Source organism: Zonotrichia leucophrys, chromosome 1A (assembly GCF_028769735.1).
Source record: "Zonotrichia leucophrys gambelii isolate GWCS_2022_RI chromosome 1A, RI_Zleu_2.0, whole genome shotgun sequence".
NCBI lineage: Eukaryota > Metazoa > Chordata > Aves > Passeriformes > Passerellidae > Zonotrichia > Zonotrichia leucophrys.
The window spans coordinates 58728295-58747763 of record NC_088170.1 but is presented as its reverse complement, the minus strand read 5'-3'; the positions used below and the strand labels follow the sequence as shown (position 1 = coordinate 58747763).

The 19469-nt window shown below is 42.6% G+C and overlaps 2 protein-coding genes across 2 annotated transcripts; one reads left to right on the top strand and one right to left on the bottom strand.

The window, feature by feature from the left end:
* Positions 1–493: 493 nt before the first annotated feature.
* Positions 494–12030, top strand: RINT1 (RAD50 interactor 1). Its single transcript, XM_064702864.1, has 14 exons — positions 494–723; positions 1767–1954; positions 2117–2358; positions 2525–2698; positions 2780–2929; positions 4103–4259; positions 6027–6137; positions 6320–6545; positions 7131–7268; positions 8000–8199; positions 9400–9614; positions 10279–10459; positions 10543–10661; positions 11255–12030. The coding sequence occupies exons 2-14, from the start codon at positions 1778–1780 to the stop codon at positions 11466–11468; spliced, it is 2304 nt and encodes a 767-aa protein (XP_064558934.1). The 5' UTR covers positions 494–723; positions 1767–1777; the 3' UTR covers positions 11469–12030.
* Positions 12031–12100: 70 nt separating this feature from the next.
* Positions 12101–13948, bottom strand: EFCAB10 (EF-hand calcium binding domain 10). The gene is made up of 4 exons (XM_064702865.1): positions 13695–13948; positions 13426–13590; positions 13059–13143; positions 12101–12523 (listed from the first exon to the last, which is right to left on the bottom strand). The coding sequence occupies exons 1-4, from the start codon at positions 13792–13794 to the stop codon at positions 12487–12489; spliced, it is 387 nt and encodes a 128-aa protein (XP_064558935.1). The 5' UTR covers positions 13795–13948; the 3' UTR covers positions 12101–12486.
* Positions 13949–19469: the final 5521 nt, after the last annotated feature.

Genomic DNA, 19469 nt, shown 5'->3' with positions numbered 1-19469 from the left:
GCGGCTCTGGCCGGGCCGTGTCCCTGTGAGCACGGGGAGGGGACAGTCCTGGAACCGGCTGGCCGCGGCTCTGGCCGGGCTGTGTCCCTGTGAGCACGGGGAGGGGACAGCCTGGAACCGGCTGGCCGCGGCTCTGGCCGGGCTGTGTCCCTTTCAGCACGAGCCGGGCCAGCCCCAGAGCCGGCGGACTGCAGCTCTCGCCGGGCCGTGTCCCTGTGAGCCCGGGCAGAGCCAGTCCCCGAGCCGTGGGCCGCGGCTCTGGCCAGGCCGTGTCCCTGTGAGCGCGGGCCGGGGCAGCCCCGAGCCGGCGGGCAGTGGCTCCGCCGGGCCGTGTCCCTGTGAGCGCGGGCCGGGGCAGCCCCGAGCCGGCGGGTGGGGAGCTGGGCCCCGGGAGCGGCGCCGCGCCTGCGCCCCGCGCTCCGTCACCCGCGGCGCTGCTGACGCGGCGGGGGCGGTGCCGCGGCCGCCGGGACCCGCGGGGAGCGCGCTGAGGGCTCCGGGCGGCGGCTCCCGCGCCCTCCCGTCCCCGCGGCGCCGTCCTGCGAGGGGAAGCGGCGGCTCGTCGGCCGTGGTGGGGAAGGAAGGGCTCGCCGAGCCGCCGCCCGGCTGAGGGGCTGCCCGGCCGCCCAGCCCGGGCCGCGGTCGGTGGCGCTCCGCTCGCAGCCTCCCGGAGCCCGCAGAGCCTCCAGCCGGCCCTCGGAAGGGCCCGGCCCTCTGGCCCAGGTGGGTGCTGAGCAGGCAGCTGGCGGGAGATTTGCGCCCACACACCTGTTCCTTTATCGTGTAACCCGGTCCTTTCCACTAAATATGCAAAGAGCACCGTTTGGTTAGTTTTTTTCCTGCTGCATGATGTTTACATTGCTGCAAACAGGAATTTTACTGCTCTGCTTTCTTTATTCGATTATTCCTCTGCAGCACCCTTGGTCACCCAGTTTGTTCTGCCTGGTTCTCTCTATTGCGTCTGCAACTCCGGCTCATTAGCGGCGCCACTTTCTCACTGCTGCTGTCAGTTTGATAGGGATTTAAACTTAATTAAAGGTAGTAGCAGGCAGAGTGCAAGCGTATCGGACTTTTTTTTTAAATACTGTTTTGAAAGTGACACGAAGAAGTTGAGGATTGAACTGCCAACTAGCCAAACAGTTGTCATTGTTGCCTTTTTTGTTTCACTGTGAACATCCTGTCAATGTCAGGTTTCTCTGGATGCTGCCAAATGTGTGGATCAGCAAGTGTCTTTTATGTTATACTGTGTGGAGTTTTTTTTTGGTCAATATTTGATTTAAATGTATTTGCTTTCCAAATTATTGTAAGGCCCACATGGATGCTTTGCTAGTAACACAATTGTTATGAGTTGGTAACTCTGAAATTTCCTAAACTTATGAAGAGGGAAAGTGGAGCATAATCTTCTTTTGCATTTTACAATTTTTTGTAGTTTTCATTACGTTTTCTATATTATTTATGTAGGAACTACGTATTTCTTGAACTATTTTTAATAAAATTCATGCTTTTGGGGAAGGAAGAAAGTAACAGGTGTGTTTCTCTTTGGTAGTTAATATCTATTAAATTACCAATTGGATATGTCAGCAAGGTTTTATCAGACCTGAATTAAGCCAGCAAATTGTCTTACTTAAGGCAGTATAATTCATGAATATGGTATTTCAGTCTCAGTTTAAATATAACTGCACAGCTTTTCATGGAGTTTTGTTCCTCAATAGATAATATTTGTGCTTAGTGTTGGCTAATTAGAAATTGTATACTCTGTATTGCAGAAAAAGAAACCATGGCAAGCATTGCTGTTGGAAAGAAAGAAGTCACTAGAGATCTAGACCACTGTGATATCCCATTCTATGTTTCTGAATTTGTGGAAAGAGAACTTGGAAATGACTATGATTCCCTGGGGAAGCTAGACAGCCTGATTGAAAAGCTATCTGAAAACAAAAAGCACTTAGAAGAACAGGTAAGCATCTTTCTGCTTCATTTTGTTTCTTCTGAACACGCTGTAGGACTGATTGAGACTCTGAAACGAAGTGAAATGTATCAGTGGGCCTGATACACAGTGGCACTGCTCTGCACAGTGCAGTGGTTTTGTGTCTGCCTTAACGCATCTCCGTCAATGCAGGTACTTACAGTTTCATCAGAAGTCCCTAAAAGAATTCAGAATGCCTTAAAGAATGCAGAAGATTCCAAAAAGTCTCTGAGTCAGCTTCTGGAGGAGGAGACTGCTCTGTCAGAGTCCATCAACAGGCACTTGCTGGAAGCTGAGCCATGGATGGAGGACCTGGATGTGCTGATAGGTCAGGTGGAGGAGATCGAGCGACACCTGGCCTACCTCCAGTGGATTTCTCGCATAGAAGAGCTCAGGTACTTCTGAGTGCTGTGTGTGTGTTCTGAGACTGGTGACCTGCTTTATCCCCTTATTAAAATATTTCAAATTCAAGAAGGTTTTGTCTTTACTTTTCAATATCCGAATGATTCTTTTCTGTTGTTGTTAATGAATATTTGGCCTTGTCTTTTTTGTGTTTTGTAGTGATAGCATTCAGCAATATCTGATGACCAACAATGTTCCAGAGGCAGCCAGTACTCTAGCATTCATGGCAGAGCTGGATATTAAACTTCAGGACTCATCTTGTTCTCATCTTCTTGCTTTTGTGAGATCCACTGTTAAATTCTGGCATAAAATCCTTAAGGACAAATTGACAAGGTAACAGAGATACTGTGACCCCCTCATCTTTACATTGTATTGTCAGTTGGTGTCCGAGTGTGTTTATATTTTGTGTTGCAGTGACTTTGAGGAGGTGCTGACCCAGCTCCGCTGGCCCTTTGTGGGGCCACCTCAGTCCCAGGCATTTGGCCTTGCTGCACCAGCCAACGCTCCTGAGGTGTACAGCAACCTGGAGATGCTGTTCTGTCAGCTTCTGAAACTGCAAACCTCGTATCCTTTTCAATTCTTGCAGTGTATTTTAGCAAGAATAAAAACTGTTAGAGATGCACATCCTCAAGTAGAATTATTTAAAATTTTATTCTCCCTAAAGACAGAAGATAATTTATGTTACTTTGTATTAACATTAGAATGTTGTGGGGATTTGGTTTTGTTTTGTTTTATTTGGGGTTTTTTTGGCATTTAGAAAATGTCAAGTGCCAAAGTTGTCCTTTTTGTCAGTAGAAACATTTTAACTCCAAGTCATCAGATCCAGTGCTCTCATGGTAGCTGACAGTGTAGGTTGCATGAGCATTTGGCCTGACACTGTTTGGAACCATTACCCATGCATGTTAATGAAAAAAAGGTGATGTGTGTTTTATTAGACACAGTTAATACTTTTCTTTTTATAGCCCTATGTGAAATAACCTTTAATCAATTTAATATGCCCTGCCCCAGAAGGAAAAAAAAGAGAAAACATACATGTCTTGGAAGAAGACTTTACGAAAAGGGGAGACTGCAGGAGGATTTCTGTTGTGCAGCAATCATAGTCTGCCTTTGAGGTTGCTCAGAGGGCACTGCTGCTCATTCTGTCCCTGATCTTTATGAATTAAATAATTCACAAAAGATCAGTTAAAACTAAAGCTCAACTAAGCCTTTGTGTGTATGTGTGACTGTGACTTGTGGCTGCTTTTTTTTTTTCTTTTTAATTGTGTAGTGGAAAGATGCAAGGCCATTGTGCACAATCCTGAGTTGGTAACAATTTTGGTTTGGCAGAGTGGCTCACTTAAATCCATTAGATGAAAATGGGAATTCATATGTTGCATTTATTAATCCCAGGAGTCTTTGTCCTCCTTTAACAAATATGAATAAGTGTGTCTCTTGGACAGCCACTGTGTTTGTTTCTGACAATGGTGGTTTGCTGGGTACTTACAAGTTTCCTAAATCAGACTTAAGGGACATGTATTGTCATTGAATAAATAAACCCTAAAGGCCTGAGTTATATTTAATACTACATAAAGTAGAATATTTTGAGTATCTTTTATAAGGAATTGTATTGTTTTCATAGTACTGCCTTCAGTCAATAGTGTAGAACTAAGCAGTGTTCATTTTTATAAACCTATCCTACTGAAATGATGATGCTGGGGTAACTCAACACTTACATCCATCCTTGACTGTCAATCTTAGAGATGAGCTGTTAACCAAACCCAAACAACTGCCAGAAAAGTACCCTTTACCCCCTTCACCACCAGTCATCCTTCCAATGCAGATCATGCTGAATCCTCTTCAGAAAAGATTCAAGTATCATTTCACTGGAAATAAACAAACCAATGTTCTTAACAAGGTATGGGAGAAAGTGGTTTGACATTTCGAAACTGCTTGGTAAGCAACCTCTAGATTGCTGTGTTTAAATTGTATAGATTTCACATTTTCCAAAATCAGGATTCTTCAAATCTGTGCAGCTCTTGTGCCTACCTAAGTGTGGACAGACATCAAGATAGCACTTGGAGACCTTTCAGAGACACAGGCATTTTCTCTGGGTGAGGCAGTATTTTTCCCTTGCCCAGACCCTTCATAAACCATCGTTACAATCTTAGACTGACTCCCATCTGTTCACAGGTTTTGATTAATTTCCTCTGTCTTGTTGCAAGTGGTTTTGCACTGTTCTGTATTTCTTGAGCTCAAAGGCTGTGACTTTGATTTTTGGCACTATGTTTTGCTCCCTTCATGTAACTGAAAATGTTGGATATGAAATGTGATTAGTCTAAAGGTATTGTTAAATAATTATTTTTTTATTGGGTTGAATTATTAAGTTGACATAAAAGAAGAGATGCTGAGTTTATCAGTTGGAAACTGACTCATTTTTTGTGTGAATTGCCTTCAAAGACTGAGGATTTTTATCTGAGAATTACCATTGGAATAGCTTTCATTGCATTTATGCCAGTGGAGCAGAGTTTAAGAGCTGTTTTGTAACAGTCCTGTTGCCCAGGTCTGCTTATGATCACCATCTTGTGTAAATGTAAATGCATTTGCAATCTTGACAGATGCTACTAAAATACTGTTGTCTATGTTAGTGGGAAAGAGGTGTTTTAGATATGAACAAAATTATTTTAAAGGCAAATGGAAAATCCATGTTCAAGACATTGAATTTGCAAACAATAGGTGAACAATTATTTTAAAAATAAGAACTTACTAAGAAAATGTTACAGGGAATCTATTGTCAGGTCAGAAAGATATTTCAACAGGGCATTGCTGAAATTTGGTTTAGGTTTTTTGTTTAGCAATTACTTGGATAATGCAATAAAGAAAATATCAATGTGAAATATTTAAAAGACAGCAACCTGGACAAGATTAACAGTATTTCAGAGGAGAGGCTCAGAGTTCACAGTGACCTTGCCCAGCTGGGGAAGGACTGTCAAAAAAACTCAACAATCCAAGCATGATAAAATTAATGAGACAAGTGAAAATGAATACAGAGGTGAGAAACAGACACACAGAATGTGAGTGCACCTCAGCAGAATGTTCTTTAGCTGTTGGGAGTGAGGAAACAGGAACTGCTTCCAGTTGCACTAACACTGAAAGAAGTGTTCATCAAAACCTGCAGCCCATACTTTAAAGTGTTGAAACTTGAAAAAACTTAAAGGCATTAAAATGTGAAATGGGAGGGTGATAGATTCCCTACTTCTAGGGAAAGGTGGGGCTGAGGTTAGGTACAATAACAATGAAAGCAGAGCTTTTCTCAGGAGCACATCCTTTTTGTTGTACCAAGAAATAAGGGCCACACAGGAGAACAGGAAGGAGTATATGAAGCAGAAACAAGGCTCTCATGAGTGAGAAAGCAGTAGAGAAAGGGGAAATAAAAATGCAACTTTTGCTTGAGAAACACAATATTTGGTACATTTAAGACAATGAAAATCCAGAAATATTTTTCTGATAATGCTTTTATATAAATGAAAGTTAAGTAAAACAGAGTAAAAAACTTGTGTGACCTGAGATCACGAGAAGGCAAGGAAAGAGAGTTGTATTTTTTAGAAATTTGTCCTAAAATACTAGTAGCACTTGAATAAATGTTTGGATGCATTTAATAATTTCTTTTCTTTTTTTAAATAAGCCTGAGTGGTATTTAACACAAGTACTTATGTGGATTGGAAATCATTCAAAGTTCCTTGATGACAAAATCCAGCCAATACTGGACAAGGCAGGATCTTCAGTGAATGCTGGGGTAAGTAATGAAATGGTTTGTAAATGTGAATATAAATATCTAAGTCAGCTTCTGATAGGTATTTGGCCCATTTCCACTGAAATGGGTACATGGTGAGACTTAGTCTAGTAGCAGTTTCTTGTGTACATGTTTGCACATGTCAGTACTTCCTGCCTCTGACATTCACTTCTTTCCTCCCAAAGCTTGAATTCTCTCGTGCTCTAGTGATGCTGATTTTGGAGAAGTTGGCTGCTGATATTCCCTGCCTGCTGTATGATGATACACTCTTCTGTCACCTCGTGGATGAGGTCCTTCTGTTTGAGAGAGAGTTATACAGCGTCCATGGTTATCTCAGCAGCCTTCCCAGCTGCATGCACATTCTGTCAGAAGAATCCTGCTTCCAGAGGTGGCTGACAGTGGAAAAAAAATGTAAGACTTCCAGTGCATTTTGTTGGCCTTTATATTGTACAGTCACAAAGTATCTGTCTACTTACACAGCTACTCTTCTTAAATAGGATAAGTCACTTGGGCAGGGCTACTGCCAAAAACATATGAATTTCTATGCTCTGTAATTATTCTGAATAAAAATTGATTAGGTTTCAACAGTGCCTCTGTATTTTGTGGGACTCTTGCCCCTAAGCTGTATGCAATCAAGTAGGCTTATTTTTGGACAAATGTTATGTGTGTGCAGACAGAGAGGGACTTTAAATTGAAATTAGGGCGAGGTATTAGTTTTTGAGAAATGAAGAAGAAATATATTGGAAAACAGTAAGCCAACTATTAAAAAACAAAACCAACCCCCCAATCAATTCTGGTATTTAACTGTTAACTATGTTGCAAATAGATACATTGAAGCTGGTTTTGTATGAAACGAGTTGTCAGGAATTTTTTATAACCTGAAAATGCAAAATTTAACTTACTAGAGATAAGGCTTTTATGTTAGTATACTTTAGAGGGGATTTGTTACATTTTTTTTTAATTAAAAACTTAACTTGCAAGTTTTTTGCATTTCAGTTGCTCTTCAGAAAATGGACTCTATGCTTTCATCAGAGGCTGCATGGGTGTCACAGTACAAAGATATCACTGATGTAGATGAAATGAAAGTTCCAGACTGTGCTGAAACTTTTATGACTCTCTTGTTAGTTATAACAGGTAATTATATCTATGGGCTTTGCTCTTGTTTGTAATGAACAGTAAAAAACCTTCAGCTAACAGAGAGTTTACTAAATATTCATTGTCAGCAGTAGTCACCAAATAAACTAGCAAAGCTGTGATATTTGCAGTTTAATAAAAACTTCCTCTTCGTTTTGTATTTTGGACTAACTCATGCATGAGTAATCTTGACCTAGTGACATGTTTGCAAAATAATAATTATAAATATATGTTTGATATTAACCATATTCTCTCATAGTTGGCAGAATAAAATTTGTTGCAATTCAGTAATAAATTCTAATAGTCCTTTTGAATCTGTATCAATTCAGAAGCTATTAAGTAACTTCTCTTTTTTTTGCAACAGTACATAAGAGCGAGTTTGTTTTCAGGAGACCATTGCATCTTCAATTTGTCTTTCTCTGTGTGAGGATGCTTTAGGGGCCACACTGGAGGTGTGGTATTATCACACATTGCCTCAAGTGTTAGAGTACAAACTGCTCCTGGAATCAGGAGGGGGAAGAAAGTCTGCATGTTTAGCTTTTGCATGGGCAGTTTCCCTGAAAACATTGAAATATTGGCTGGTTTAAATACTGACAGCTAAATACTGACTCTATGATGCTCTCATAGCCGTGAGGTGGTGCATGTATGTACCTGATGCCTGTAATGTTTCTTTTTGAAAACTTTTATTTAGTGTTGGAAAGCCTAAAACCATTTTATTCATGTCTTTCCAGACAGATATAAGAATCTTCCAACAGCTTCCAGAAAACTGCAGTTCCTGGGCCTACAGAAGGAGTTGGTTGATGATTTCAGGATACGATTAACTCAAGTGATGAAGGAAGAGACAAGAGCTTCCTTAGGATTCCGATACTGTGCAATCCTTAATGCTGTTAACTACATAGCAACAGTGCTGGCAGACTGGGCTGACAATGTAGTAAGTAAATACTCTTCTTTAGGAAAAAAATACTCTAAAATGGACTTGGGATGTTTGTTTTGTAACAAACATTTTATTTTCAGCACTTTTTAGGTGCATTCAGGAGAATTAATTACTGAAAAAGTAGAATGAGATATAAATTTGGATTTAGTAAAAGATGTATAAATAAGGACAGGTTACTGTTTGAAGCCTAAGCTGCCAATTATAAACTTTCTAGGGAAATGCAGAGAGAGTTTGAGAAATGGAATAATCTGAAGAGACCAAAAAACCTAGTCTTTTTAACATGCTTTTTATTGTAAAAAAAAAAGAATTGATTTTGAAGATCTCAGCACCAGAGCAGCAGCCTTTGCCTGGTGCTTGAACTCCTCCCATGGCAGGAGAGCTTAGACAGATCCGTGTGTGTGTCTGTGTTGCAGCACAGTTCAGGTGTGGCCCAGAAAGGCCATTCACTGATCACTGGGAATTAGTGACTGCTGTACAACAGCCTGGTGGCAGCACAGCCTGGTGAGGAATTGCAGCTTTGCTGCAGCTGTTGCTGAAGGTCAAAAATCCTTTTACACATGGAGTGTGCAGAATAAGGCATTGTGTGGGCTGTGGGCTGCCTCCAAACCCTTCCTGTCTTCACAGGAACCTGTGGCTCTAGCAGGGGATAATCTTGACTGGACAGGACAGCAGCCTTCATGCAGTTGTTTAACTGCATCTACTAGTGTCTTGATCTGCTAAAAAGCAAAACCAACAAGCTGTTGCCACAATGAACTCAATAAACTAAATTTGTTTTCTTGCTGTTGTCAGCACAGTAGATTTATGATTCAATGAATAATCACTGCTAAAAAAATTACAATTAAAGTTTACTTTGGCAAATCTTAAAGAGGCCAAGGTAGGGTATTTTAAAAGCATGCTGCTGTCAGTCTTAAAATATCTTTTCAATGTTTCTTTACATCTCTTCCCTTTACCTATCTGCTGTTGTATCTGAAACCAGTATCAGTTCCCATCACTAGGATTAAACCACCATGTTTTGTTTTTCACTAAATCAGGACCACAGGGAAAGATAAGAAAGTGTTTTTAAAATCTTAAATTTTTATCTTTTTATAAATGTGCCAGAGGAAAGTGCTTTCTACAACTGTCTAACAAAGTACCAATGAAAAGTTCAAGGAGTAAGATTACTTTCTGTGCTGTTCCTCTCTGGTTTTGTTTGCCTAGTTCTTCTTGCAGCTGCAGCAGGCCGAGCTAGAGGTCCGTGCAGAAAGTGACACCATGAGCCAGCTGCAGCTGGGCCAGCTGGCGTCCATGGAGAGCTCTGTCTTTGATGACATGATCAACCTCCTGGAGCGCCTCAAGCACGACATGCTGACACGACAAGTAGATCATGTCTTCAGAGAGGTCAAAGATGCTGCAAAGCTCTACAAAAAAGAGAGGTGATTCTGTTTATTTCATCTCTTTGCATATTACAGGATTATTTCTTGTTAAAAATATTGAGGTAAGTAAAGGCAAGAATAGATAATAGGCGGTATTTTTTTTTTCTGGAGTAGGAAAGCTGCAGGGTAATAAGTGTGTAAAATTCTCTTTATTCTTACCTGGGGACAATTGTCATGCTATGTTTTCTAAAGTAGTTCCACAATTACTGGATGTATTAGTTTAAATTCCTAGGAAAGATTCTAGATAGTTCTAGTTTACTATTTTGAGCAGGAATTATTTTCTTCATAGTAGTATTGTGGATTTTATGCAAAATGGCCTGTCATGACTGTTCTGTCTTCACAGACTCCTAGGGCTTCTTGAATATTTTCTTCTGAGTAGAATTTCTGAAGTATTTCATAAAAGGAATAGAACTCAAATGATTTTCAGATTAGATGGGGTTCCCTAGAATGACATGTTCAGAGATTTATAACTAAAGCATGAGTTTAATACTAAATGAAATTCAAACACAGCATTAGACTGATAACTTTTAGATTAGAAATGGGAAAGGATTGTCTCTGAAACATTGTAAATGGGTAAGATTTTTCTTTAAAGGGTAATTTGAACTTCAGTTGTTGTAACATGAATAATTTCACTCTAATGACTGCAGTGCAATGGTTTCTTTAGGTGGTTGTCCTTGCCCTCTCAAGCAGAGCAAGCAGTGATGTCCCTGTCGAGCACGGCGTGCCCGATGCTGCAGACGCTGCGAGACCGTTTGCTGCAGCTGGAGCAGCAGCTCTGCCACTCTCTGTTCAAAATCTTCTGGCAAATGCTTGCAGAGAAAGTGGATCTGCACATCTACCAGGAGGTGGGTATCAGAGTGACCTGTGCAGTGCCAGGCAGGTGTCAGTGCCTGGCTCAAACAGCAGATGCTCCTCTTTGTGTTTGCAGATCATTATGGCAAATCATTTCAATGAAGGAGGAGCAGCACAACTCCACTTCGACATGAGTCGGAATTTGTTCCCCCTGTTTTCACATTACTGCAAGAGGCCAGAAAACTACTTCAAGCAGTAAGTAGGCAAACTTCTGATCTACTGGTATTTCAGAAGTTGAGTGTCCAGAGAAATGAAAGTGTTCTACTTAAAACCAAGATTTTTTTCAGTGAGTTTTGATCCACACTTTAAAAGTGTGGATCATTTATGTGTGTGATGTTTTCAACTAGGAAAGTTGATTCTGCAGCATGTCCTCACACAGCAGCAGACTGTGGCATGTGTCTTGAAGTATTCTGTACAGTCAGGATGTCTAGATAAAATTATGGAAGGAATATTAAGTAGCACAAACCTCTGGTTCTGGGCCCAAAGAAACTAGTGAAAGATACAGTTACAACACAACAAACTTTATTGTTAGAAGGATCACTTTAAACTGTTTTCCTCAGGATTGCCTTGTGAGGCAGTCTAGTTGCTGTCAGGGATGAGAAGCTGCTACTTTATTTCTGGCTAGCCTATTTCACTAGCCCAGAGTGTCCTCAATAGACCAGCATCAAAATCCTCAGCTGACTGAGACTGAAATCTGAATATTTTTAAACCAACATGGAGCATGGAAGGGTTTTTTGTTACACTTAAATTTGTGCTGCTTACATTAATCCATGTAACTTTTCCTCTAGCATAAAAGAAGCCTGCATTATCCTGAACCTGAATATTGGCTCTGCCTTGCTTCTGAAGGATGTCCTGCAGTCAGCTTCAGAAAATGAACCATTAAAGCCCAGCCAGCCATCTGCAACAGCAGCACTAAATGAACTTGGAGTTTATAAACTGGCTCAAAGGGATGTTGAGATTCTTCTCAGTTTGAGAGCTAACTGGCCAAATACAGGAAAATAAAGACTTCAAAAATGGTTAATAACGTGGTCTAGATTACATATTCCAAGCAAAAATCTTGTAATATACTTATTTCTTTCATTTCTTATGCTGATTGTTTTAATTAAATCTTATGCCTTATTCTACGCAGTTCAAAGAAAAAATTCAAGATGCTACTGACTTGGTGTTGAATTGTGCAGATCTTATTTTCCACGGCCACCTTGCCATTGGAAGCTAAAACTGTTCATCTCTAATGAATAATCTGCCTTGTCTGCATCATTCTAAGGAACAGAGTATTTACAGTGTAAATGCAGTTTTGTACACGTGGGCTAATGTCCTCTGTGAACTGGTCAGTCTTGAGTTAAAGACAGATGTTTTAGATCTCCAAATTCCAGATAATGGATGTTCTGTATTAAAATGTAGATAATCAATGCAGAAGGAAGGAATATGTCACTGCTTTCTTCATAGAAATTAAGATAGTCTTTTACTGAAAAAACAATAGCCTAATTTCTTTTAAAAAGTTTCTTCTTATAAATTGAACATTGTGTGCTAAGTTTGAAAATACCACTTGGAAGTGCCACCTGCATTTACGTGTGGACATTTGTCATAACTTGTTGAAGTTGTTTTTTCCTTAAAAACACCCAAAAACCAAAATGTAGCACAAGCCCAAAAACCAACTTTTATTTTATTGAGTGCTAATGAGCCAACAGGTAACAATCCTTTACTGTAAACTATGACCTGAAGGAGGAAACTCCAAAATACTATTTCAGTTGCAAAAGAGATCTCTACTTTTTTTTTTTTTTAAACTATTTAATTATATTAAGAACAGCAATTCTTAACTATACTCCCTCCAGTGCCTGCTGGACATGCACATGTTCTTGTCACTTGTCCTCTTCAGCTGATTGCTCCACTGAAGGGCAGGGAAGATGAGAAAAAGAGAAAAGAGAATATTGCTTAAAATCAACTCTTCACAGCTGACAAACCAGAAGAAAAACTGGGGAAGATGCCTGTTTTTAATATATATAGCAGACCACTGCTGAAACTAATACACAGACCAGCTCTCCAGCATCTTTTTCTTCCTAAGACAGAAAAAGAAAATCTCTAGTTAGATAATGAGGATAATTAGTTCCTTACCTTTCAGCAATTGCAACAGTTACTAAGAAATTGCTCCTAGAACCATACCTTGACTGTGAGGAATTATTTGAACTCTGAACTTATTTCATCTCCAGCTATGCTACCACCCCTGACAAAAATGACAACAGGGTCTCACTGTTCCACATTTCTAGATCAATATTTTAACCCCTGGGCTGCCTGATGACTTCACTCTGACCTGAGAGGTGGGTACCGTGAGAGGATCCTGAAACTGAGGATGGAGGGCATGGAGTTTGGTTCACCTTACAGCAAGGCAAGAAGGTCAGGCACTAACTGACCTCTTTTTTAACCTTGCAATACAAAGTGACACAGTCGAGCTTGCTTAAACTAGCAATTTAACTATCTGTTAATTATGTAAGCTTTGTATATCAAAAATAAATCTCAGTAAAATATCTCCTATGCATATGTCCCCCCCCCAAAAAAAAACCCAAAAACCAACACCACTATTTCAATTAAGCTTACATTCCTTCCTTGAATTCATCCAGTGTGATCTCCACATCGTCTTCTAGCTCCAAATCCTCAGTGCTCAGTCCCAAAGTTTTAAGGGCTAAAGTTAACAAAAGAGAATTTCTTGTGCAAGTTTTTGGAAAGACAAATTTAAATTTAAAGGTGCCTAGATCTAACAGAAGGTAAATGTGTGTAACATAACAACATGTAACTTGAACGCAGGAAACTTAACCACATGTAACTTTTTTCAACCTTCCAAGTTCCAGATCGTGTGGGCAGCTGTGTGGATAATTTTGAAGTATACAGATGGGTAATTTTGTGGCTATTTTAACAGTTCTGCGCAAGGGAGCAGTTTGGTGAGGCCGGGAGCAGGCGGACGCACCTTCCCTGTACTGCGCGGGCCGGATGGAGCCCTGGCCCAGGACATCCAGCAGGCCGAACATGGCCTCCACGTTGGCCTCGTCCATGAGGAACGGGTACTCGCCCTCGGCTCGCCTGCCAGCCTTCACCCGCTCCAGCACCTGGATCAGGAACTCTCGTGGCCGCTCTGCAAGGAGGTCAGAGTGCCCGCGGGCACCGGGCCTCAGCCGGGGCGCGGAGGCCGCGCAGCCCCGCCGCCCCCGCTGCCCCCGCTGCCGGGCCTGCGCGCACCGGGCCGGTGGAAGAGCAGCAGCGCTCCGAGGCGGTGCAGCAGCTCGGGCAGCCGGTGCCGCCGCAGGTACTCGCGGCTCTCCTCCTCGCCCGCCGCCATCCCGCGCTGCCGGGGCGGCCTGAGGGGAGCAGCGGCGGGAGCCGGGCGGGCACGGGCAGGAGCAGGGCGAGCAGAGGAGCCCGAGGCGGCGGCTCCGACCGCGGGACGCTCCGCGGGGGCAGCGGGAAGGGAAGGGAAGGAAGAACTGACTGACTTTCCTGGAAGTCGTCACGGTAGCACCGGAACAGCCACGCCTCGCTCCCCGCTGGGTCCCGGCTCTGCCTTGGCTCGTGGGGAAAGCGAATCACCCGCGGTCGGTCCTTGGTAACGCCTGTGCGGGTGCTGAGGGCCTGTTAGTCCGGAGGAGACTCATGGTATCCCCCTCAATGCATGTAAATGTCTCAAAGGGCCGTGCCAAGAAGATGTGTCAGACTCTTTTCAGTGGTGCCAGCGAAAGGACGGGTAGCATTGGCCATAAATGAAACACAAGAAGTTCCACCTCGGCAGAGCACTGGAACAGGCTGCCCAGGGCGGTGGCGGAGTCTCCCTCTCCGGAGACATTCCGGACCCGCCGGGATGTGCTCCGGTGTCACCGGCGCAGTGACCGTGCCCTGGCAGCGGGGCTGGCCGGGTGACCTCCAGGGCTCCCTCCCAAGGGTTCTGTGATTCTGTGTTCTCACCTCCAGCCACGTCTCCTTCCACCCACCGGCGGTACCACCTTCCTCACCTCCCGCCGTTCCCAGGCACAGCCCCGGTTCATCCCGCCCTGGGAGGGGCTGCCAGGATGTTCCCGGAGTTCTACGAGGGGCAAAACCAGTGGCCAGCAACTGAGAGTAAGAGAGCTTACATTTTAAAACCATTATTAAGTCTTGCAACATAACCTGTGCAAAACTGAAGAGACATCAAAGAAGCTTTTGACTGTACTACCCACTGCTAATAGGACAACCATAATCAAGTAAACCATTCCACTAAAACAAACAAACAAACAAACAAAACTAAGGAAATCTACAACGATATAGCTATCGGCCATCAAATAAAATCAGACAATGATAAATGAGCATGTAGTAAAGCAGAGTAGTATTCCTGTGAAAAATCTAGTGCTAAATATAATTGACTATTTGCCAAAACTAAAATATCACAAGACATTAATAGAATTCACTTAATTTTTTCTTAGATAAAGTAGGAGAAAGGCAGCATCCAAAGCTGCAGAGATTGTACAGCCATGTGCTGTCTCTATTCTCTGTTATTTTAAACTGACTATGCTACCTGCTTTTAGTCTCAATTAGGGCTAGAGGAACTGTAGGTTTGTAGCAGTTGCCTCTTATGACAGTTGCCAGGCAGTGATGGAAACCTCCTTCTCCTGAGTAAAACATTACTCTGTCCATTCCTGCATTTGTCTTTCTATGCCTTTCTGCAGAGTTTGCAAAGCATTAGCAAAAATTTTTCCAAAAAAAGAGCCATAGGAGAAAGTGTAGATTGAAATGTGGAGAAGTACAAACAGGAGAAGAGCTGGAGCAGAGGAGAAATAAAGATGTGGAAAATACATTCTTGAAGATGAGAACCTAAGGATAGGAAGACTGACAGGAAAAGAAGGAGCAAGTGAAATACTGGTAGGTAGGTCAGTCAGTGTTTGGGTGAAGGAAACCCAGCATCTGGCAAAGGATGTTTCTCCTTTAGTAGTCAACAAAGATAAACAGTAGAAATACATGTTAAGGCTAAAATTTTAAGAATAAGCACAAGAATTATGGATTTAAGTTTGTATCCCTGAGGAATGGTTAAAAAAAATCTCTAAACAGAGCAATCACAGTTTGATTTACAACTAGAAATGTATTTTTAAAAATTCTATTTCACTATTAGGGAATTATAATTTATTTACTCAAAAATATTCTGATGAAGAATCATGTATTTATTATTTACATAAGAAATTATTATCCTCAGTTCATATAATGATAGTACCTGCTATATATATGGATCCTAAAGTATGATATTTCAGGATAATTTGCAAGGAGCTCCCATGGGCTATTGTAAGGTAAACTGAACTTCTGGTGGCTGAGAAAAACAGGATTTGACACACACCTGAAAGTATTCTGGGTCCATTATAGAGGTGCTGCTAAATAAGTTTTAATAAAGAACTAAAGGACCAAATTATTTTCATCTGTTTAAAGCACCCTGGTTATATAAATTAGATTTCTTTAAAAGGCTTAATACCTGTTGTGATAGAAGCTGAGCCTTCTACAGAATATCACTAGTAATTTAAGCCTTTTATCTAATTTAATAGGGCTAAATAGACTACAATGAGCCTTTAAGAGTTGTAATGAAGAGAAACAGGGCTGCAGGTCAGATATGCAGCTGGTTCCAGAACAACCATTTGTCTTGCAGGGTAAAACAGGCAGATGGATGTGTTCTTTCAAATGGGAGTGCCAGAAGATTGAAATCTTGGTCAGACAGGAAAAGACAGGAGCGACACAGGCTGGGAAGGATCCCTCGATGTGCCACAGGCTTCCTGTGCACAGCTGCTGAGAGCAGCTCCTTGAGGGCTTTGCTTCCCTCTGCTGCCCTGGCATTGGGAAGCACTCAGGGCTGGAGGGATTGGTGCTGCCATTGCTGAGGCTGCTCTGGCAGAGCCCCACTGCAGCTTCCCTCTGGGTGCCCCCAAGCACTTCCAAAATACAGGTGAGCTCCTCATCAGGGGAGTTTATATTGTACATTTACAGAGGAAAGTGCTCAGCTACAGAAATATTGAGCTTCTGAGTACTGATTATCCCAACAGCCAGAACTGCTTTTTTTTGTTGTTGTTTTTACTGTACAGAACAGCAGAATAATTAAGTTGAAATTTTCCTCTGGAGATCATGTGGTCAACTCCCTTTCCTCTTCAAACTGGGCTAATTTCAAAGACCAGCTCAGGTTGTTCACAGCCTTGTCAAGTTTTTACTGTCTCCAGAATGGAGACTCCCCAGCATCATTTGCTCTGTGTTCCAGTGCTCAGCTGCACAGGAATGGTACCAGCCTGTATCCTTGGCCCAAGCCCAGCTTTTCCCACAGAGAAGCAGGATAAGCAGTCCTTCACTCAGACATCCTGGGGATAGCACCTCACTGCCCAAACTGTGCCCAAAGCTCTGAGCACAGACCTGTCCAGTTAAAAACTGAAGCCAAGGTAGCAATGAGTGCACCTCTGTCACCTCCCTGTCCTCACATGTACTGGGGCCCACATTTTACTTACTTTTCCTTCCATGTTAATGTACTGGAAGTGTTCTTCACATCCCTCCCTAATTCCAACTCCAGTTGAGCTTTGGGTTTTCCTGTTTCTGTTTCAGCATGCCCGGGCAGTGTTTATTCCTCTAGGGTGCTTCCACAGTCTGTGTCCTTGCCTTTTGCCTCTGGCTTTGTCAGGAGCTCTCCATTCAGCCGTGCTGTCCTTCTCCTGTGTCTGCTCAGCTCCCTGCAGGTCAGGCTGGACTGTTCCTGTGCTGCAGCTAGCTCTCCTGGGCCCTTTAGGTCAGTCTCCTGCAGGATTCTGCCAACAGAATGTCTGCAGGAGACAAAGTCTGCTCTCCTGAATTCCAGGACTGCAGTTCAACTATTTATCTTCCTCACTTCCCTCAGAACTGTAAGCTTTGCTACACTGCAGTCGCTGCTGCCAAGGCTGCCAGCAGTGTCAGTGCTCCCAGCAGCCCTTCCCTATGTGTGAGCAGCATGTCTAGCAAAGCCCCACCCGCCTTGTTGAGCCCTTCTGTCAAAAAACTGTCCTTGATGTACTGCAGGAGTAGCTGGATCACCACTTGTGCCATCCCAGTCCTCTCCACAAGAACAAGAGCCCACAGTCATCAGTCTAAGCTGTGAATGTTGGCTTTTCTTTTCCTTTCTCCCAGTCAGCTGCAAAATAAAGGTGAAACCTGCCATCAGAAATGATGTACTGGGAAAAATAAATCAGAATTACAGAAATACTTCTTGTTTCTGAGTCAAGGAGAAGAATGTCACAACATGCCTAGATTGAGATCAGAAGACTTTACTGTAACAGAACTGTCCACTTCTCAGTGGGCTGAAAAGCCACAAAACTGATTTCCTGGAACTATGGTTGGATTCCTGCTGAAGGCAAAGGGGAAAAAAGAAGTTACTTGAGCAGGAGCCTGCTTTCTTTGAGATACACAGTGTATTTCCTGTGTAAGCATGGCTCTGAGCCCATGGCTCTTCAAAGCACAAAAACTTTTATTCCAGCAGTATCTGTAGAATGAGCTCACACTCCACAGGGTGGGAGAGATCAGAGGTCCATCTCCATTGCCTCAGTGTCTCTGACACCCCATAGTTCAAATAGAACCAAAAGGTGGGCATGCAGTTAGGAAGCAGAAGTATGGATTGTGCATCTCCAAAGGTTTGTGTTTCTGAAGAGTAACCCCTGACTTTTCCTGTACTTGATTGCAAATCCACACATCTGCTCTAACTGTAGTCACATCAGTCAGTACTTTGTAAAAGCAGAGTTACCAGGAAGAGCACTTGGTGTTACAAACACAAATCCTAAAGAAAAGTAATGTGGAAGGAGTAGCTCAAGGCAAGATTATAAAAACAACAAAAACCCCAAATGCCCAAGAAATCGCACCACAAAACTCCCCAACTGATTATGGATCAAAATAAGAGAAAACTAAAGAAAAAGGAAGGCAAATAATTGCAATTTAAGACTGGAGCTGACCAGAGGGGAAGGTTTCTTGTGTAGGCTGTTGAGAACACCTTAGAACTGAGGCAAGATATATATATATATATATATATATATATATTCTGCAGCTGTGGTGGAAAAGGCAAAGAGGTTGAGCCTGTGTAGTCATTTCCCAGTAGTGAGCTATCTCACTAACCTGTGCCATGGTGCTCCAAATCAGCACTGAGGTAATTTCCCACTGGGAAGGGATGATGGTTTCTGTTCTGCAGTGATGTCTCCTCCATCAGTTTCATCTGCTGCCTCAGTGGGGCCAGGCTGGAAACGAGCAGACACAGACAGGGGACTCCCAGGGCTGCACTCGTGTTCATCAGGCCATTCTTTGTACTTACACCAAAAGCCTTCACACCTGTGGGTTCTGTAAATGCACTTTGTCCACAATAAACAGCTTTTCTGAAAAACTACCCTGGTGATGTCACATCAACCAACTGCTCCAAGTTAGTCAAACCCAGACTGAATTTCAAAGTTCAATATGGCACATTTGGGAAATGGGCAGAGGACACAGCTGAAGGTACTGCCCCATCTCAAATCCCTACTGGTGTCCCTACCCTCAAATCTAATTCTCCTGGAACCTGATTATTATTGCTGGCAAACTTCTCCTAAAGCTTCTCTTCTCCTTTCTGTAGGGACAACAGATCACAGAGTAGACCTAAATATCTTTGGGTCAGCCATAAACAACAATACCCACACAGAAAAGAATCCAGTTTGTGTCATTTGTGGTGCCTTACAAAATGAGAACAAGAGCTCAGCACCGCCTGCCATGGATCCCTCAGGCAAGGGGCAGACTGGCACCTGCTGCTCAATGATCAGCTTTAGATTTCTTCTACTTAGAAAAGTGTCTTTTAAAAGAGATCTGCATTTGCTTTGAATAGTTGCTTTCAGGAAGTATTCAAGGAGCAAAACAGCATAGAAAGATTTGCATGAAATAAACATTCTTGTGTTCTGAAGTCTGAATGTGTTGTATGACTCTCCTCCAAATATTTCTGGAATCAGTATTTGGCATTTTTTCCAATTGTGAATCCTGACAGAT

Excerpts from the sequence above, each read along its gene's own strand:
- EFCAB10 (XM_064702865.1), bottom strand. The coding sequence starts at position 13,794 with ATGGCGGCGGGCGAGGAGGAGAGCCGCGAGTACCTGCGGCGGCACCGG. Across the intron at positions 13,144-13,425 it reads GCCCGCGCAGTACAGGGAAG|CCCTTAAAACTTTGGGACTG; the intron begins GTGCGTCCGCCT and ends TGTTAACTTTAG. Across the intron at positions 12,524-13,058 it reads GATGAATTCAAGGAAGGAAT|GAAGAAAAAGATGCTGGAGA; the intron begins GTAAGCTTAATT and ends TTTCTGTCTTAG.
- RINT1 (XM_064702864.1), top strand. The coding sequence starts at position 1,778 with ATGGCAAGCATTGCTGTTGGAAAGAAAGAAGTCACTAGAGATCTAGAC. Across the intron at positions 2,359-2,524 it reads TCTCGCATAGAAGAGCTCAG|TGATAGCATTCAGCAATATC; the intron begins GTACTTCTGAGT and ends TGTGTTTTGTAG. Across the intron at positions 9,615-10,278 it reads AAGCTCTACAAAAAAGAGAG|GTGGTTGTCCTTGCCCTCTC; the intron begins GTGATTCTGTTT and ends TGGTTTCTTTAG.